Raw genomic sequence first — 22478 nt, 5'->3', positions numbered from 1 at the left:
ATGCTTTTGTTCCTTGATTTCCTTATCTAGATAGAAGTAAGAAAGAGACACTAATGTCTTCTTTGTAAGACTTATGAGAATTCAATGAGTCAATATGTGAAAAGTGTTTATTTTTCAGGTTTAAAGTATAGCTGTAAATGTTTACATTAATGCTTATGCTCTAATGAATTTTCTTACAGTAAAATGATTTCTAATACTTATAGAGACATATCTATTACTTAACCATTACATCACAAAATATAAATAAACAAAAAACACCTCTCACTATTGCAAAATATTCTAACTTGCTTCAGATTTTAGTAAATATAAAAAAAAGACATCTGAGATACAGCCATTTTATATATATGGTACAAATAAATACTTTATAAATAAAAATTTTCACCTCTTACACCAATTGCTTTCTCATATTCTACATCTTAGAGCTTTTTAGTGGGGGGATACAGGGTCTTCAAATGCTGCTCAGGCTTGCCACAACACCCATCTCAGGCCCACCCTATCACTCTGCCACACTCTCCCGAGAAGCTAGGATTAGTACTTTAAGGCACCAGTTTTTCTTACCTGTAAACCACCTATTTCCTATTATTAATTTTCGTAAAATTTGATACTGAGCTTTGAGTAGTTTCTGTGCATAAATGATACCTACATTAAACTATGCAGGAAAAGATTAAAATGTAGAAACTTACAATTACTAGATATGAGTGATTCAAAATTTTATGGATTATATATTTGACTGTGTTAGGTGTCACACTGTGCATACAAGCAAAAACTGTTCTGAATCAGGCGTGGTGGCGCACGCCTTTAATCCCAGAACTTGGAGGGTAGAGGCAGGCGGATCTCTGTGAGTTCAAGGCCAGCGTGGTCTCATAGTGAGTTCCAGGAGAGCTGGGGCTACAGGGAGACCCTGTCTCAAAAATACCAAAAAAATGGTATACTTATGGGCATGCAGGCAAAACACACTTAAAATAAAAATACATCTTTAGAAAATAAAATGTTTGGACAAGTGTGGTGGTGCATGCCTTAAACCCAGCACTCTGGGGCTGGAGAGATGGCTCAGAGGTTAAGAGCACTGACTGCTCTTGCAGAGGACCTGTGTTCGATTCCTAGCACCCACATGGCGGTTACGAATCATCTTTAACTCCTGTTCCAGGGGAATCTGAAGTTGTCTTCTGACCTCCATGGCATTGCACAACACAGATGCACTCACATACATGCAGGCAATACACTCATACACATAAAATTTTTTTAAAAAAATTAATAGTAATAATTTTGTAATTATTACTACTAGTAATAACAGAAGAGCACCTGCACATTTCCTTCTAAAAGTTTCTACTAAAAGAAAAATTGCCTTAATGTGTATTTCATTTTTTCTATTTTAAAAATATATCATTTATTACTATTTTGTGTTAATTTTAGGCAAATCAATTTGTTTAAAAAATAACCTGCTGTCCTATAGGATGCTGCTGTAGACTAATGTTTGTGTCCTACAAAATTCATGTTGAAATCTAATTTCCCAATGTGACTATATTTGAGGGAGGAGGTTGGGAGATGATTAGATGATAAGGGTGGAGCCCTCATAAATGGAATTAGTGTGCCTATAAAAGAAGCCCTGAGAGCTACTTTACCCCTTCTGCCATGTCATGACATAGAAAGAGGATGACATCTATGAACTAGAAATCAAGAGCTTTCACCACATATCAAGCCCACTGGTGCCTTGATATTGGACTTCTCAGCCTCCAGGCCTTTGAGAAATAAATTTCTGTTGCTCACAAGCTACCCAATCCATGGCATTATGGTCTAGTAACTAAGCTGGATTAAGACAGATACACTTCATAATAGTATTTGATGTAATAATGCATGCTATTCTTTGTTAGAATGTAGTTGGCACAGTCTCAGGTTGAAGATTCAATAGCTATAGGTTTCTCAATTTTATAAAAACATCTAGAAACTTCAAATAACAAAAATATGAAAACTTGGTATTACTCTACCACATGGCATTATCTACTTACAATACTTGATCAATACACTGATCAACTTTCATTGTACACATTTATAGCTTATTACTTATATTGAATTAAGACTTTTCAATGTTAATACTGCTAAAACTATACTAAAATTAATCACCCTTGTAATCTTTTTTAGGAAAATAAAACTTTCAAAAATTAAATCTGGACATACCTCTAACATTAATTGTGTAAACTCTTCATTACTAAGGAATGTAGGTTTCCAGTCCTGTCGAATTTCACTAGCATCTGACTGTGCAGTGATTTCTGTAAACAGATTGACACATTAGTGGCATACTCTAACCACTAGGAGAGTACAAAAACTCTACAAGTTGCCCTCTTGTCCTACTCTAATTAAGATAAGAATGACAGGCAGTATTTATTGATCTGCATAACAAGAGGCGGTGTTCTGGTATGATAGAACAGCTGAGTTAATATGAGACATTATCTTGTTGAACTTGGCCTGAATTTCAATTTCTGGGTTTTTGGAAGGGAGATATGATAGCCTCTTTGGCTGACAGACATGAGACAGATTCCTGCGTGGCATAATTATCAAATAAAAACAAGCAGTTTACATCAAGATTATTCCAAACATTTTGAAGAAACTTTTTTCTTCTTCTTTTCCTTGTCATTCAAAGGGTAATATCTAGAGCAGAGATAAGCAAATCAGCCCAAAGGAAAAGTTGTCAGTGAGGTCAGCAAGTCTGTTTTCTACAAAAAGGACCCATTTTTGCCTGGCAAAATGATTCCTCCAAGTCTTAGTTACCTTATCTTAATTAGTTCAGGAGACTAAATTAAGACTTGGGGCAAAAACTTCATAGCAATATTACTCCGAGAGTGACTTTGCTTAGTGTTTTCTTTTTTCATGTTCCTAAGGATATGGAGCGGACAAAACTTCAGAGTTCCCTGGCATGATCACATTATTTTATCATAGTTACTATTTTATTTTGCTACAGATAATAGATTTAGTTGTGAGAATGTTATTTATAAATAATGAAATATGAACCATTTACTTAAATACCTTGTCCATTTTTAAAAAATAATTTAAAAACTACTGTTTCAGGCTGGCTTCAAATTTGGTGTTTTGTTGTTTGTTTTTATTTTTTTGAGACAGGGTCTCACTATGTAGCCCAGGCTGGCCTGGAACTCTCAATGTAGACCACACTGGCCTTAAAAAATACAGAAATCCGCCTGCCAAGGTGTACAACACCATGCCACAGGTTCAGTGGATTCAAACTTGTGATCCTCCTGCCTCAGTCTCTGACTGCTAGGATTATAGGTACACATCACCATGCCTCACCATTTTTTCCATTTTTAATATCAACAACAACAACCAGGCAAATTAAAAATAGGTGTCACTGACTGTACCTTATTTTGTAGTAAAAAGTAAGGTTTGTATTATTTTGATGTTTTATTGCCAGATACTAAAATACAGCATACTTACACTCCAAACCTGGCATTTTACAAGTGCCTATAATGAACTACAATGGATAATTAAAAAGCATAGCTACTAATTCTGTGAAATAGTCATGCTCTTTAAATTGATATCAACTACATACAGTTAGGGAAAAAAATTTAAATAACTTAAATATTAAAATAATAATTTATATCCACAAGGAAATCCAAAAAAAGTTTAAATACAGGTCTATTTCAGATGGAGCCTTTAAAATCCCCTTATAATTTACCATAAATTTCATTTTTGTGAGAATTATACATCCAATTTTAGGGGGAGACCTAATTAATGCCAAATTAATATTGTATTGTCAAATGGTAGAATGTATACATTTCACTTTATTTCATTCAACAATCATTTACTGAACTCCTACAATCATTCGCTGATTTTAGTGAATGTGACATTTAAACAGGGTACTAAGGTTACTGAGAACGCTATGTGTGGAGAGAGGTATAGTGTAATGATAGAAGGGGCAATAAAAATGAAGATAAGTGATTCTGACAAACTTACAAAAGAATCACAGAAAAGACTATGGCAAAATTCCAACAGTATTTTCATGTTGGAGCCCTGGGTACCTAAAGAGATGGTATAAAAATAGAAAAAGCCAATTTTAGAGAAACTGACTTGACAAAATGAATATGAATTCTGTTATAGAGGAACTGAGTTTGGAGACATGGAAAAGTGGTATCTAGAAGTTAATCAGTATTGAAAATTTTGCATCTAAAGATTTAGTAGCTTAATGTAGATGCATAGTTACTATAGTTATAAAATGAGATAACCACAGAAAGATTGAGAATTCAAAGATAAGTCCAAAATGTCACATTTTAGAGGGTAGAGGAGAAAAAGGAAAGAAGTTAGTTTCAGATAGGAAAAAGAAGCAGCAACACAGAATACTGGAAGCCATAGGGAAAGAAAGTCAGTGGAAGACAGATCAAGATTTCCAATTCTAATTCTACAGAAAGCACAAGAGAAAAGCTTTTGTCATTCTGGGATGGGTGGGTAATGTCATTAATGAAATTAATGAAATAATTTCGAAGAGTAGTGGCGCATAAACCAGTCTAGCAATGTATTACAACGTGAGGTTGGGAAAAGTAAACAGAGGCAGTAGTTACTATCTGTCCTTCTAAGATGGTCTGCAGTTTCACTTGCAACTGAAAAAGCAAATGTCCCTTTACAGTTTTTACATAGTGTATTGTCTCTGATACCAAAGTAGTGAATACTTGAAAATAATTTTTTTTGAGGACTGATTTAGAAAAGATAATTTTCTTCTATTAACAAATATATTTTTTAATGCAGTGTTTACTTCCTAGACAGAAATGAAAATAACCTTTCAAAGTGGCATGTAACAACCTTATGTTGACTTGGCTCTTTCCAACACACCTATAACTTTCCGACACACACATGCTCCAGTTACAATCAAGTCTCTGTGTTTCTCTGCTTTTGCAAGTAGTATTATCTCCATTGTATAAAATACTGTTTTCCTTACCTAGCTTAAAAGGAAAACTGGGTTAAAAAATTACCTATTTCTAAGCTTTCTTTAACATTCCTTCCTTTATGTTAAGTCATGATAAAATGTGTTCTCACTGCAAGCTTACAGGTTACAAGTATTACGCATAGAGAATCATTTGTAATTTAATCAGGTGTTCATACACTCTCTCCCCAGGCTTGAGTGACTTGAGAGCCAAGAAAGAAAGTCATCCTACTTCATAAGGATCTAGGGTATAGAAAGTACTAAATAAATGCTTGTTGAATGAAAGAACATACCTGAGAATCCTTTTTAATCCTGAGTATTTCATAATTCATTATGCTTTAAGGGAGACTCTGTTATAAAAGCCACACTCATTTTACAAAGTGAAATTTTTACCTTTATGTTTTCGTAAAAAATCAATGCTCTTCTGCAGAACAGTAGACTTGTCCATCTTTCTAGCATTACCAGGAAGCATAGACCCCAGTTCTTTAATGAGAACATTAAATTGATCTCTACGTTTCTTTTCAGATTTGTTTCTAGATACTCTAACAAGAAAAGAAATCAAATACATAGGTTTTTAACAATTTATTTAATTACACAAATAATTTAATACAATGCTCAATTTGGACATGACATAGTATACACTTCTATAAATACAGATGACAATAAATATTTATTTCCCAAGTCTCCAATAATACATTAGTTTGGGTGATGATATTTTTTTGAGAAGTTATTTGTTTGGTGTGTATATGTATGATGTGAGAATATGTGCACATTCATGTGAATAAGACATGTGTGTGCCACAGAGATCAGAGGACAGCTTTGGGTGTCGGTCCCTGCCTTCTACCATGTTTGAGACAGAGTCTCTTTGGATTTCCACTTTCTATGGAGGTTAGCTAGCATAAGGGCTTCTCTTCTCCCCACCTCCATTTCCTCATAGGAATGCTGGGATTTGCACGGCTCTTACAATGGTTCTCAGAATTCAAAATCAGGTCTTTATACTTCTGCAGGAAGTTCTTTAACCCACTCAGTCATCCCCCAGCCCTGGGCAATAGTTTTTCATGTAAGTTTAACACCAAAGAAATTATTGTGGGGCTGGAAAGATGGCTCAGCAGTTAAGAGCAACAGCTGCTCTTGAAGAGGACCTGGGTTCAAGTCCCAGCACCCATTTGGTGTCCAACAAGCATCCTAACTCCAGTTCTAGGGAAGTTTAACACCCTTTTCTGACCTCTGCAGGCACAGCATGACACGGATGCATAGGTGCAGGCAATACACTCATACACACACAAAAAAAATACTAAACAAAAAGAAATGGTTGTATATTATGCAACTAACATACATGTTTTTATGAAAATGCCAGTACTGATTGCTTTATATTGCAAGTTTTATTTAATCTAAAATTTACCAAAGACTGAGGCTTGTAAATATGCAGATACATTTTGTGAAAAAACATACAATGTGCGAGAACAGATTGTTAAGAAATTACTGACTAGGAGGAAATTAACTATGTAATGTAAGTTTAACTTTACAAGAAGAAATCTCTAAAAATAAAACTCTATTCCCATGTACACTCTCACTCTTCTTGCATACTGCTAGATCCCAGCCTCTAACACAGAGCTGTCTGTCCATATAGTGACTTAAAATGTTTTTCATCTAAACATTTAGGCACAACATCTAACAGTAAGCATTCTGCATATGCTAAATGAATAATTACTATTATTTTTTTATGAAGCAATATCCAGTTAACAAAGTTTGAGAGGCAAATAAATTCAATCACTTATAAAGCAATTCCTTTTAATATGTCTGAGTATTTGTTCTGTGGTCAGATTTTCTAAATTAATTTTTATTTAAGCATACTTTCAAACGGTCAATAAACTGCATACTGACTGTAAGCTCTTCTATTATACCTACTACTATACCTAAATTCTGGATACCTTTGACAAGTTTTGAAATTTCTATTTATGTATTATCTAACATAGGTATTATTCACTCATGTACTACTGTATACTTCATATCAAACTACCTTTTTGCTTTGTCCTTGTCATCTTCTTCCACCAATCCATCAAAAATACTACTGTCATCTCTAAAAAAAAAAAAGAAAGACAAAGTAAGAAAGAGCAGACTCACTAGCTTCAGCTCTACTAAAGTGACAGGAGAAGCCACTCAGTTATACCCTAGGATTTTTCAAATTAATAGACCAAGCAAATTCAAGTTCAGTGATTACTGATTTTCTAATAAAGTTTAGCTATGTTTAATTAAACTTTAGGTTTTTGACATGAGCATTGTAAAAGTATTTATACTCAGTTATATGTATACAACAGGCTAAACAAGAATTTGGCTAGTTTAAATATCTTATTTCAAAATTTTAATAACCACTGAAAATCCATATGGCATCAATATAAATTTATGTGACTTGAAATTGTATTAACTATAATAGCATACTTTAAAACTTTTTCTGAAACAGCCATGTAAAAAAATGGCACAACTTACAAATATCACAGTAACTAGCTCATTAACTTAGATATTTTCACTGGGTATGTTAGCCTATGCCTTTAATCCCAGCATACTAGAGGCAGAGGCAGGTAGATCTCTGGGAGATCCAGGCCAGCCTGGTCTACATAGTGAGTTCTAGACCAGCTGGGAATATACGGAGACCTTGTCTCCAAACAAAACAAATTTTATAGATTTTCATCTACTTATTGATTCATTTGACAAATATTTATTAGTATTCACATGCCTGGATGATCAGAGACACTTTCTGATGTTACAGAACAGTAACTAGTATTTACAACTTATAGTTTATTTTCTAGTAGAAAGAATCACAAATGAAAATATGTGGCAATAGGCCATATTTTTTAAGAAAAAGTCATGTTTGAAACCCTAGGTGGTTGCTTTAGTCTGAGTCATTAGGGGAGAATCTCTTTTAAGTGGAAACACTGATCTAAGTGACAAAAAGGATATTGCTTTGAGATTTGGAAGAAGTACATTCTAACAAATTACCTCACTAGCAGCTAATGCTTAAAGCTAAGAATATTAAAGTTTCTGGTTGTTGATAAGGTTCCATATGAACTCCCTAGTCACTCCTGTAAGCCACATCTTTCTATGGCTTGTGAAGATCAATAACTTATAAGGTATCTATCCATTGGACTCACTTTTGAGATTAGTGGTAAATCTTATTTTATAGAGGTTCATGTACAGACTTTGAAGATTCCATTTATGCCTGGGAAATTATTTTTTTTAAATCCTATGTGGATGTACATTCTTCTGAGGAAAGAGTCTATAGCTTTCATAATATTCAGATGAGTCCATTATTAACAATCACTGCTTTATCTCCAAACATAAATAAGCCATCCCACATGTCACACTGTGTAGAAAAGTAACTGAAAATCATTCAGAAGCTTCAGTGTCAAAATCATATGCAATCCCCCTGGGACAGTGAAATGTCCTTTCTCAGAAGACTGGTCCTAGAGTACATCAATAACTGCAACACAGTGCAAAACTGTGGCCACAGTAAAGCCAGAACCCTTGCCTTCAAGTATCATGTTCTGAGTATATGTTGTTCTTTAGCTCATAGAAAGGGAGGCAGGTTGCTTTCAGATGTCAACATTCACTCGCTTTACAACTTCATCTGAAAAATTCTTAACGAATTGTAGTCATCATGCACTGAAGTATTATGTGACCTTAATTAAACAAGCTATTTAATCTCTCTGACCTACTTCTATAAAATCTTGCAGAATTATGAGATTAAATGAAATAACATAAAAAGATTTTGTTCATCAGTTACTAAAGTACTCTACAAATGTTACTGCATTTCATCAAATGTAAACCATTATTAACTATAAGATTCACCATTATTTTAAGTATCCCTAAGGAAGAAAATGGGGGAGAGGGAGATACAATTAAAGTCTGATAAGTCAACTGTAAGACCCATCAAAGGTTTTAAATGTTAAAACGAAAACAACTACAACAAACGACCTCAAGAGTTTCAGACATAGGGGCTAGGGATGCAGCTCAATAGTAGATCACTTGCCTGGTAAAAAAAAAAAATCAAAGAAAAAAAGGTTTATCTTTTCCCCAAGAATTCTATTTAAAGATTAAAAATTAAATAATGATCCAAATTATAGTTACCTCGTCAGTCACAAATGCTAAACTGTTGAAAGGATAGAGTTAGAACCAATAGACTCTAGAAGGTGCCAAGGAAACATTGTAGTCATACTATCACAGAACAGTTTTTTATCAAAACATTCAAAATTAAAACCCATTTATAACATAACAGTTATGGTTAAGCATAGAAGCCCATCTATCAGGTTGATATAGACCATTATTCTAATAGTGAATTTTTAAGGGGTGCTATATAATTCAAAATAAAAGTCTCTAAAAACATACCTGTCAACAATTGAGCTCATTTTACTACAGCTTACGGTAAACAACATAACATACTACGTTTTCGTCTTGTGGTAGACATTTGTACTTCTCCTTGGTTGAAAAGGAAAAGAAATGGTTATTAGTTTTCTAAAACACTCTTACAAAGTTATCTTGAGAAACACTGTATGTTACCATTTGGACTTAAAAATGAATCTAAGGTACTATTTTCAAGCAAATACCTTTGGGTGGGACATATTTGAGGCTCTTTTTCTTCTAAAAGGAACATGGAAAAATTAAGGTTCATAATCCATGTATGTAATCTATAGTAATAAAAAGGCCATTTTTAATATTCAGTATATGCATTTGACTATGTAACTGTAAACAGGCTGTAATGATACCATCTAATAAGAATCTGTTGAAACCCTATTTTTTTGTCAAACAATATAGTAGGTTGTGTGCATATAAGATGAAAGGCACAACTACTAACAGGCAAAAATATGCAATGAACAAGGAGACACATATATAAATTATAATAAAATGTACAATGAAGGCTGTATTGTGTAGTGGTATCACCCAGACAAGAGACAAGTAAGTATGCCTATGGAAAGTACAGGGTGAAATCTGAGGAAGTAGTTTTGATGACAGCGAATCAGTCAAGGGTCAAGATTTTTGTTACCAAAAATCTACAGTCTAGCCCAAGGGCAGGAATCATCAGCATCCTCTGAGAACTTGTTAAATGGCAAATCCTGGATTCCATCCTGGCCTGCTGAATCAAAATCTACATTTTCACAAGATCCTCAAATTTTATTTCTATGCCTATTTAAGTTTGAGAAGCAGTAAGTTACAGGACAGAAAGAGGCAACTGCTGAAAGGATTCTAAGGCAGATAATGACAATTTGCAATGGCTCAGGCTATCATGAGATGAGAGAACACCATATATGAAAAGCTCAAGAGCGCTAATGTTTCTTCATGGGTGTGTTTTAATTACTAGCACCTAAGTGACAAGAGAAGTTGGGAAAAGTAAATCAAAGAGAGAAAAGCTATTTTATAAGTGTATCATACCCTTTCTACAGTTAAGCTGCTTTATACATTTAAGCAATTGAATCTTACTACTTTCAGAGCCAGGTATAGTGGTACATGCCTTTAATCCTGGCACTAATGAGGCAGAGGCAGGTGGATCTCTGTGTGATCTAGGCCAGCCAGGTCTACAGTGAGTTCCAGGCCAGCAAAAAACCAAAACCAACCAAACAACAAAAAAACTCTACAAACTTACTACTTTCAAACTAAGTCATAAGTTCAAAATTCCTCCCTAAGTTCAATATAGTCTTTCAAAGTTATAAGGCAGATTTTATCTAAAATCAAGACTTAAACACTGGGGCTGAGAGACAGCTTAGTAGTTAAGAGCAAAGGCTGCTCTTGAAGAGGACCCAAGTTCAGTTCCCAGAACTCACATGACAGCTAACAACTGTCCATAATTCCAGTTCCAGGGAATCTGATGCCCTCTTCTGATCTCTACAGGCATTGCACAAAATGGGTGCATTTACATACATGCAGACAACACACTCATATATATAAAATAAAAATAAATACTAAAATATTTTTTAAAAACTTAAAACAGTGATTAATGACCTTATTTCAATAAACAGTCTAAGTTTTGAGGTATAAGAAGTTTTATACTATTATTTCCTTTATTTAAAATTTAGAAAGTAATGTAAACTAATGTGTAACTATCTAAAACAGAGGAGTTTAAAGGTATTAAAACAGGAGATTCTAAAAAATTCCTATCACTTTTTCAAATGTATCTTCCCAAGAGGGAAAGAGAATAGCTCTTGACAAACAACACTGCATTGTCTACGTGGTTCTGGCTAACAAAGTGAGACTGTGAGAGCTAAGAATTTTTAAAAGATGTTAACCAGAGGCAACAATAAAGTGGATTAATCATATGGTAGAATACTGTGATTCTAAGCGTCTGGGTTAACATCAGCAGTTGGAATATACAGTTATAGAACATCAGCCCTAGAAGAGAACTTAAAGTTTGCCTATCAACCTTTTAGTTCAGCAGAAATACTAATGGCAATAACAGACATTTCTATCACAAAAACAAAAAGCACACTGGAAAGGAGTCAGTCAGTGTGGGTGAATTAAAAAAGTTTTAAAGTCAAAGTCTGTGCCTTATGTGTCTTCTAGTGAGCCACCAGAGCATGCTTAACTGTCAAAAGTAGAAAACAGAACAAACAAGAACAGAGGGAAAAATACTATATGCTGCTGACTATAAAAAGCACGAATCCAAAATGGTTTAGAAAACCGATCAATTCATTATTAAGCTGCTCTCTACTATTATTAACAATATTTTTCCAAAATTTTATTGTTTGGCTAACCGAACAACTTATAACTATATTCTCTCACAAGGTAGCTCCAGATCATTATTCTCTTTTTCCAGTCAACTGAGAGATATGCTTTAAGAGAAAAGTAAGAGGTGAAATGAGTGGAACTGAATAATACCACGCACATGGTAGCTAACAACCATCTGTAACTCCCGTTTCAAGTGATTCGACATCCTTTTCTGACCTCTGCGGGTATGGCATGGGTGCACCTACCTACATGTAGGCAGTACATTCATACACATAACATAAAAATAATAAATAAAATATTTTAAAGACACCCACACCATATCCCTATACAAGCTCAAGAGGAATGCTAAGCATATGGTCTACATATATACAGCTTATTACATTTTTATGAATTTTTTAACATAACAGACCAAAATGATTTGCAATAAGTCTTTGAAAGGATCATATGCAATTACTCAAATGCAGGGTTCACCAAAACTAAAAAGGATCAAGTTATAGTTAGGGATTAAATGTTCCTTTTACATAAGCCCCTTGAACTCCAAGTCGCTGGGTGATTTGATTTACCAGGGAGCATATATCATATAACTATGCCATGATGGCAGAGGGTAATGAAGGCAGGAGTGCTGGTATATAAAGAACACTTTATAACTAGCTTCAGAAACAGTTCACCAGGGAATGGGCATATACTAAGGCATTTTTGTGAACAATTCAAATTTTGCAAATATAGAATCACGTTTCTCATTCAATATGCAACATTACACATAATTAGAGAAAATTAGTGTCTGGCAGTCTGTCTTTGGAACAGAATTCTTATACATAAAATATAACCCATTTTCAAAATAAACCATGTAGTATATTATTAATGGCATTCTGCGATTTGTTTTCTGAATCCCATCTGCTGCCCTCTCCCCCAAAGCTTTCCTTTTCAACAGTACTAATTTCTTCTTTTGTAATTATTCTAATCAATACATTAGCACATTTCTTTGGTACTCTCATTTAAAAAAACAGACCCACCCCAAAATGCAGAAACCCACCAACCACCTTCAGCTACTGCTCTATTTTGTTTTCCCTTTCCCAGGAAAACTGTGATTGCTACTTCAATGTCCTTACTTCCATTATTTTATTTTTAAATTTAGTGTTTATTTCCACTTGTACAGTATTTATTTCCACTTTATATACAAAGTTTATAAAGTTGAATGATTTTAGAAAACCAACTACAAAGTCAGAAGTCTTCTGTTCTCTGACCCCATAGCCCACTTTCTTTTGGTAACTGTTTTCTTGAACATCTTCTGTTACTTTTGACTATTTTCAGGTAGAGTGTCTAGTTGACTCTAGTTGTCCCAAAGTATTTAAACTAACCTCTCTGTTCATAGTTTTAGGCATGTTATACTGAATTCCACTGAGAGAATATGGGTTTTCTTGGGGGAGGGGTTATTTCATTTTATTTTTCCTTTTCTCTTCCTTACTTTATACACATACATACCTCCCAACATCATAATTCTGAGTTAACATTATTATCGCTTAAATGCAGTTCACAGCTGAACCTTGGCCTAGACACTTTCTCCTACTGAGCAGTTTTTCCTTGGAGTTAATAGCTGTTTTCTTTTACTGTTTATCTAGTTTAGGTATACTTATTGCTTATTTACTACAAGCTCTTTCCTGTACTCTGTATCTTCATATACATTATATATTCTACCATTTGCCAGCTGTTTCTCTTGGCACCTTCTAATCTATTCCTATAGGGTCATACCTGGTAACCAGCACTGTCATCTTGGAAATCAGTATTCACAATCAACCTGATGATTCCCTAGGTCTTGAAGTTGTTTCTTCTACCCTAAGTGTCTAGATTTGGATCTTAACGGACACTCCCCCCCACACCAAAAGCTCATGTGCTGAAGGCTTAGTTCCCAGCTAATGAGGCTACTGGCAAACAGTAAAAAACATTAGGAGGCATGACCTAGTTGGACCTTTCTTTTTGCTTCCTGACTACCAGGAAGTGAGCAGTTTTATTGCCATGATATTCAGGCTCATCACAGGCACAAACAATGAAACTTAAGTAACTGAGGACTGAATCTCTGAAACTATGAACCAAAATATACCTTACCTCCTATTAAAGTTATTTATCTCAGGTATTTTGTAATGATGATTGAAAGATAATCAACACATCATGACTTCATGATTGTAACTTACTGTGTTTTTGTTAAGAGTTACTAAGAAGTAACTGCCTGACAAAGGAGAAATGGTATCAAAAGTCCAAATGCATTCTAGTTACTCATCCTTTAGATGTGACCAAATTATTTCACCCTGAAAGTCACCCACTGTTCTAAAATTTAATGGTGCTGTGTCCTGTCTTCTGTTTATTTTATTTTACTTTATTTGTATCAATCATTCAGTAGACTCTAAAGTCTTCTCATTCGGGGAAGTTTTAAATTGTTCTCTATTCACTATCTTTTCCCTTTCTTCCATTTCTTTTTCTGGAACACTTATTACTTGAATGTGGAAGATCCTAGACAGGTGCTCTAATTTTTTTCTTTCTTATTTTCAATCTTTTCTCTTTACTTTTAGCACATTGATTTTATTTTTCAATCCTTTCATCTAGCTCTTACTTATTTTATCCTTTCTAGAGAATTCAGAGTCAAATTCAGACTTCTACAAATATATAGGAAGAGCAATTGCTTCTGTTTAAGAGTCAGGGAAAAGAAACCTTGTAAAACAGACTTACAACATATTATTGTTTAGTGCCACTATCACTTTTATATCTAGACATAAAGAGTGCTTTCAATTCCTAACAATTTCATAGGCTCTGCAGTGCCAAGAAGTTTCTCAGCCTTCCCACAACTAGTTTTGCAAAGGTACTATACTTCCTTTTGTTTTTCACGGTCTAAAATTTTGTTGCTATTGGGTTTTTTCTTCTTCTATTCTCTATGTCCTTGGAAGTTGTATCATTTGCAAAAATCCTTTTGCTTTATTTAGTTGTGATTGGTTAATATTGATTGTCAACCTTACTGGATTAAGAAACAGCTAGGAGATTAATGGAGCAAGCTCTGGGTATGTGTGCAAAGGGTATTTCCAGAGAAAACTATGTCATGAGGGCTCTGACAAAATGATTGGATTAATCCTTTGATCTATAATATGATATTATTGGGAGGTGGTAAAAGGTAGGACAGGCCTAGCTGGAAGAAACAGGTCTCTGGGGGCCCAGCTTCTGGAGGCTGTACCTTGCCCTGGCCTCTCTACTATGCCCATCTCCTGCTTCCTAGATACTATAAAGAAGCTCCCTGTTACATGTTCCTACTTCTCGGTTGGTCTGCCCATGAGCATACAGTCAAACGACCATGGACTAAATCTTCCAAAACTATAATCCAAAATAATGAATTGGTCCTTCTTTAAGTTGTTATGTCAAGCACTAGATCACAGTGATGAGAGCTAATGCATTAGCTCTAATGATATTTGAAAAAGTGAAATTTAATTGCCTTGCTCACCACTTCAAACTGCATGTCCCAATCCTCTCTTGTCACTGTTAAGCTTCCACTCCTACAAACCCCATCAAGATTTCTTCCTCCTAATAACCAGAAACACTTGTGTTGCCAAATCTAGTGGCTGCTTCCATGATTCTCTAGTTGGTCCCTTGGTAGATGTGATACCGTGACCACTTCTGCACTGATTCAATAATTTCTTCTCTTGACTTCTATGACAGAATATTTTCCTGCTTCTCTATTCATTTTAGAGGCTGTTCTTTCTTCTATTATAAATATTAGCCTGCACTACAGCTAAATCCTCAAATCTGAATACACTTCCTAGTCCAAACTTTGATTTCGAAAGCTTTATACCAACAACTCCTAAATGTATTATCTTAGTTCAGACTTTCAATTTCAGAGATACATCCACACTGCCTCCCCCACCAACCCACCACACGTTGTAACAAAGTTTCATGTGACACAAGCTGGTCTGAAATTTCAGATCTGCCTATCACTACCTCCAAGTGCTGGGATTATTGGTGTTTGCCACCCCACCTGGTTTCACACTGCCATATATATATATAAATGGTTTTTTGTATGTGTGCATGTTTATGCAGGTACACATACTCATGTGTGCACATATGGAGGTCAGAGGCCGATGCCGGATGTCCTCCTCTACTGCTCTCCACCTTATTTTTTGAAACAAGGTCTCTGACTGAACCTGAAGCTCACCAATTCTGCTAATCTGAACAGGCAGCTCTGGGAATCCACCTAGTGTTGAGAATACAGGCATACTACACCAAACTTAGCTTTTTATATGTGGGTGCTCTGTCCACAGAACCATCTTCCCAACCCCCATATCTATAGGTTAAGGTAACCAAAATATCATGCAGTTAAACAGCAGACTCTCTTCTATAAATGTATTTTACTCACAATTTTCTTTTCCAAGCTGATCTTCATATATGCTCTGCATTACTTACAACATAGCCCAGCCACATTTGCTTTTTCTCTTCTTTGAGCATCCCACAGTCACTTTTGTCCCACTGCCAAATACAGCTTTGATTTTCCTCGTGGCTCTATACATGGTAAGCACCTTCTGCCATTTCATTCTCAACTAAAATGGCTCTTTTTCAATAAGGCCTTCTCTAACTACCGTATGAAAGCAATCGCCAGTCTATCACATGATCCATTTTAATTCTCTGGATGGTACTAACATTTCTCTTCCTTAAAAAGGCAATCCTCATGAGAACAGGGAGGGATGGCTTCAGTCTTATTCGTCATCATGTAAGCATCAACTAAAGTCATACATGGGCATAACTACCATTTACTATATGGTAAATGTTCTGTGATAAATTAACACAACAGCAAAAAATTTTAAGTAAAACTTTCCTCAAATAAATGTGCCAAAATAATTTTTTGTATTTTTCTAGAAAAAGTTCATTCAACAGAGCATTCTAAGATGCACTTGTCTTTACCTTTGGTACTTTTCAGATCTTCTGAACTGATTCTTCAAAAACCACAGGTGCAAGGTCTTCCTTGATATGACTGAACACCAGTCTCAGAATTCTATTCAAACAACAACAACAAAAAGCTAAAATTTCCAACTTATATAGAATGTTATCACAAAAGGGTTTTACTAATTTTTAAACATAACAAGATTTACAACTTTGTTAATAAATGTGCAATAAATTTTAAATTTTATAAACTTTCCAACAAAAGAAAAAAACTATAAATAAGCTAAATTCCACTAATTCTGCTACGGAAATTAAAATACAAAAGTATTTTTAAAACTATACAAATATCCTAATGAACATATAAATGGACAGAATTTGTAACATTAATAATATAAAGTAGGGAGGGTAATAAAAGACTAGAGTTTTTGCATGCAGTTGAAGTTACCAGCTTGAAACAGACAGTTCAGTCATATATAAGATCTATGGTAATGGCAAATATTTTTAAGGGATACACACAAATAAGTAAGAAAACAGTAAAGCACAATAATGCAAAAAGAAGTCAATAAATGCAGAAGAAACCAGCAAAAAGAACAAAAAGAAGACTACAAGAGCTGTTAAGTCAGAAAACAAGCCCTTCCTTACCGTAATTACATTAATATAAAAGGATTATGCGCCCCAAGAGAAAAAGAGAGTAGCTAAATGAACTAATAATAATGAGATGTTTCAACTATATGCTATCTGCAAGATTCACTCTAGATTCAAATCTACACAAAGGCTTAAATAAAAAGGACAAAAAGAAAACATATTCCATGCAAATGGTGAACAAACAAAATAGATCGTGAACAGCGTATATCAGACAAAATAGACTTTAAATGTACGTTTTCTGCTAGTTGTGGTGGTGCACACCTACAGGATATACTTTAAAGGCTCTAGAGGCAGGAGAATCACAAGCATATATTCCTAACAACAAAGCATCCAAACATTAAGTAAACTGAAAGAAGAAAGAGTAAAACAATAGATTTCAATATACTGCATTTCAATCATGGATAGATCATTATGCTGAAGAGACTTGAACATTATACACCAAAAAGACACATAAAGAAATACACCAAGAAAATCTCTAGAACAGAATACCTTAGATCACAAAACAAGTTTTAAAAAATTAAAGCATAAAACATAGTTTCTCACAACAGAATGAAAATAGAAATTTACAAATGTGCAAATTGCACAGCACATGACTGTAAAAACAAAGGGCCAAAGAACAGATACAGAGGGAAATTAGAAAATATTTGAGATAAGCAAAAACAAAAATTTGTGGGATTCAGCAAAAGTAATACTAAGAAGGAATTCCATAGTGTTATATATATTTATTAAAAATTAAGACATGTTAGAGATCAGCATAGTGGCACATACCTTTAATCCAAGCACTTAAGAGGCAGAGACTGGTTGATCTCTGTGAGATCTAGGCCAACCTGGTCTATATAGTGAGTTCCAGTTCAACTGGAGATGTACCTCAATGGTAGTATACTTGCTTAGCATGCCTAAAGTCCTGAGACTAACATTCAGCATGTAAAAATAATAAAATAAAAAAATAAGAAACTTAACTTTTTACCTCAAAGAACTAGAAAAAGAACAACTTAAGGAAGGAAATAACAAGAACAGAGCAGAATTAAAAGACAAAGTTGAGCTTTTTTTTTTTTTTTTAAAGATTAACAAAATTGGAGCTGAAAGATGGCCCAGCAATTAAGAGCATTGGCTACTCTTCCAGAGGAATCTGGATCAGTTCCCAGCACCCATATGAAGGCTAACAACCATCCATAACTACAGTTCCAGGGGATCTGTCGCCTCTTCTGACCTCTGCAGGCATTGCATACATGGGTGCACGTATGTATATACATGCAGGCAATACTCATACACAAAAAGTGATTTTTAAGTTTAAAGATCAACAAAATTGGCAAAACTATTAGACTCAGATAAATAAAATCAGAAATAAGACAATACAACTGAAACCACAGAAACAAAGGGATTCTAAGACACAATTATACAGCAACAAATTAGACAAAACTAGAAAAAATGTACCACATCCTATAAATATACAGCCTACTGAGATTTAAATACAAATAGAAAATCTGAGCAGATAAATATTCTGACCCAAAAATCAAAAACTATTTGACAAAGAAAAACACAGAACCAAATTGGTTTCACTAATTCTATCAAACACTGAAAGAGTTAACACCATTTCTCAGACTCTTCCAAACAACTTAGCAAAATATTTGCAAACTCATTCTACAAAACCAACATGACCATCTTATGAAAACCAGAGGAAAAAAAAATCACCAATAAAAACAAAGGAAAGACCAATACACCTGTGATGGTTAGCACTGTCAACTTCACAGGATTTAGACTTGCTTATTTAAAGAGAGATGCCTCTGGATATGCTTGAGGGATTTTCTAGACTAGGTTAGTCTTTGGGGATGTCTGTGAAGAACTAGCTAGATTAAGTGAGGTGTAAAAACCCACCTTGAATGTGGGCAGCACTATCCCAAGGGATGGAGTCCTAAACTGTATAAAAAAAGAGAAAGCTAACTGAGTAATCTTAAGAGCACTTTTCACTCCCTACTTCCTGACTGTGGATGCACAGTGGACCAGCCACTTCAAGTTCCTGTCTACATGCTTCCCTATGAAGCACTCCATCAACTGAGTTACCAGCCACAATCTGGAATTTTCCCTCCTAAAAAGAAAAATTGTGACTCAGGTGGTAGAGTGCTTGCCTATCAAGCATGAAGACCTGGGTTTGATTCTGGACATAATGATAGTGGTGCATGCCTGTAATCAGGTGAAGATGTAGGATCAGATGTTTAAAATCATCCTCCCTCAGCTATATAAGTGAGTTCAAGGTCAGTGGGGAAACATGAGACACGAGAGAGAGAGAGAGAGGAGAGAGAGGAAAGAAGGGGAGAGGAGAGAGGAGAGAGGAGAGAGGAGAGAGAGAGAGAGAGAGAGAGAGAGAGAGAGAGAGAGAGAGAGAGAGAAACTTGATGAGTCGATAAACAGCTTGAAAATATACAGATTCTCTGACCCAGTAATTTTATTTTGAGAAATAATCGGAAATGGATCCTTAATTTTATATTCACTGCAATATCATTTAAAGTCAGAAAAAAAATGCACATGTCCAACTGTACTTAAGAGTAGCATCAAGATATAAACCTAAATATAGCCAAAGAGAAGACTATGGTAGTTTATGAAATAGTCTACAGATAATGGTTTTCACATTTTCTTCACTACATTCTAAAATTTCATTCATAAACATGCATTGTTTTATAATTAGAAAACTCAAATGCTGTTTTTTTTCCTTTTAATTGTCTAATACTACAGCTTTGCCCACATGTAAGAAAGCTATTAACATAAAATACGTGTTAACTATTATAGAAACCAAAAACAAAAGTAAAACTATTTTCCAATATACTACTCACATCATTTAAAGGGGAAAAATTCTTATAATTTGATCTAATTATTGTTAATTATAAAAGGTTAACTCAGAAACTTAAAGATTAAAACTATAAATTTTATATAGAAACAATAAGACCAAAAGTACAATTTTCAACCCAATAACCTACTGACTGACTGACCTACTTTGTAATTTTGCTTGTTAAATTTGGTATCACAGACATTTTGTTTACTGATGTCAACATTAATTTAAAGTAGTGCAAAATGGGTCTGGTATCACAAAAAAACCCAAGCAACAATCTTTAACTACATTTATCTCCATTTATAAAAAATTCTAACTTGCTTCTGTAGATTAACTTTGCATTAATGCTGAAAAATAATTAATCTAAAAGGATACATTTAACAAAGACCCAAAATTTTAAAATTAACTGTTGAATTTATGAGAAAAAATAAAATTAAACCATAGTTCTCAATTTATTTGCTAGTGAATGGAAATATTAGCTTATCCTACAACTCATATAAAATATTACCAAAAATGATAAACATTCTTGAATCTTTCTATAGCAATTTCTCTTTTTTTAATTTTTACAAAAACTTTGAGAATTTCATACATGTATATAAGGTGTTTTGATCAAATCCATAAATCCATGCCCACTCCCTCCCCTCCAACATTCCCCCCTCTGAAGAGGTAACCCTAAAATCTTTTAAGGATTAGCTAGCTACAAGCTCCCAAATACTTTTGGCATTTTTGGCCTTTGGAACAGAGTATGTTGCTAAGAGGCCCAAGGACATTTTGACTTTTAGCCAAGAAACTGGCTACATTCTTTGGGGTCTTTTTACCCTAACTGCCTAGCCAATTCCTACCTCCTATTCTTATCACACCATCCTCTGAAGGGGTTACCCAAATTGCCAATAGGGAATCGGGGCACAGATGGCTCTGGCTTCTTCCATGCTAAACAGGGACGCAGGGTGAGGCAACAGGAGTACCCCTTCAGTGGGTCTATCTAAAAGACTCCTAAATTGCATAACTCTTGTCTCTAAGGGGAGAAGAATGTCCTTGAATCATGAATAGGAGATGAGGAAAGAACAGGGCAATTTTCAAATGTTCATATGAGAGTCCATTGGAATTTCTTGACAAGGGCTTCCAAAAGCATCCCTTTATTGGGTTCCTCATTTTTCTTGTCTTCCAAGGCCGGACTAGTTGGCTGGGAAGAGTGGCTGAATACTCAGGTGAGGGTCCAATGACCCTGCTTGGCACTCCTTTAATGAATGAGCACAACCTGAATCAACAAGCCCAACTGTGACTATGTTTAGCCATCAGGCTCAGCCAAAGTCATGATGATGGTAGTTATTTTATGCAGAAGGGACTGCTATATAGCATCCTCTTATTAAAAGAACCTGGAATTTAAAAGGATTTGGTGCTAGGAGCCACATATGAGGGAGAACATACGTCGTTTGTTTTTCTGAGTCTGTGTTACTTCACTTAGTATAACAGTTTCTAGATCCATCCATTTACCTGCAAATTTCATTATTTCATCTTTCTTTACTGCTGAAGTAAATATTACTCCACTGTGTAAATATCCCACATTTTTGTTAACCACTCGTCAGCTGAAGGACACTTAGGTTGCTTCCATCTCTTAGCTATTGCGAAAAGACCAGCAACAAACATGGTTGTACAAGTGTCTCTACAACAGGATGAGTCCTTTGGGTAATTTCTAAGACCAACTTAAAAGTTGACTTGAGTCATATCTCAAACCAGATTTATGAATCAAACCTCACAGAACCAGAGAAGATTCCAGCTCGATAACACTAGAACTCTAACTTTTCAAATGTCGTCATGAATCATTTCTGAGACTTTATTAAGCAGAAATAAACTAGTAGCAAGTTCTCTTAATAAAACATTAAGACCAGCCGGGCATGGTGGCGCACACCTTTAATCCCAGCACTTGGGAGGCAGAGGCAGGCAGATCTTTGTGAGTTTGAGGCCAGCCTGGTCTACATATTGAGTTCCAGGACAGCTAGAGCTATAGGGAGACCCTGTCTCAAAAAGCCAAAAAACAAAACAAAACAAAAAAAGTTAAGACCATTTCAACATTCCAATTAATACATTTCTGGCCAGATAGCTTATAAGATCTTGCTCCTTTACAGAGATAAGTCAGTCATAAGCCTGTTCTCTACTTCAAGTAAGCTCCACATAAAACCTGAAGGCAACAGAGAACTCAATTTTCAAAGGGAACTACACAATGAACCTGGTGTCATGAGTTTGAACTGCTACCATCCTACACCTTAGCTATACATTAACACCAATAGGAAGAAAGCAGACACCATGTGGTAGGGGCTACAGAGAAACCCTGTCTCAAAAAGACCAAAAAAAAAACCTAAAAAAAAAAAAAAAAAAAAAAAAAAGCTCATGCTCTAATTCCTGGAACCTTTACCTAACATGGCCAAAGGGACTGTGAAGAGGCAATGAAGGTGAAGGTTT

At 34.9% G+C, this 22478-nt stretch overlaps 1 protein-coding gene across 9 annotated transcripts in view; it reads right to left on the bottom strand.

Moving 5' to 3' along the window:
• The window catches only part of Clock (clock circadian regulator), a 94179-nt gene that overhangs the window by 50874 nt on the left and 20827 nt on the right, over positions 1–22478 (bottom strand). For 6 of the 9 annotated variants that reach the window (XM_017798212.2, XM_029563585.1, XM_017798210.2 and 3 more), the window contains exons 3-7: positions 16571–16661; positions 9308–9397; positions 6945–7004; positions 5318–5466; positions 2176–2267 (exon numbers count right to left, since the gene is read on the bottom strand). In XM_017798212.2, the coding sequence (XP_017653701.1) occupies positions 2176–2267; positions 5318–5466; positions 6945–7004; positions 9308–9354 (348 nt within the window). In that variant the 5' untranslated portion in view covers positions 9355–9397; positions 16571–16661. 9 annotated transcript variants of the gene reach the window in all.

This window comes from Nannospalax galili, unplaced genomic scaffold (assembly GCF_000622305.1).
Source record: "Nannospalax galili isolate Female #2095 unplaced genomic scaffold, S.galili_v1.0 scaffold433, whole genome shotgun sequence".
Taxonomy (NCBI): Eukaryota; Metazoa; Chordata; class Mammalia; order Rodentia; family Spalacidae; genus Nannospalax; species Nannospalax galili.
Note: the sequence above shows the minus strand (reverse complement) of the source record. Positions and strands in the feature narration are given on the sequence as shown.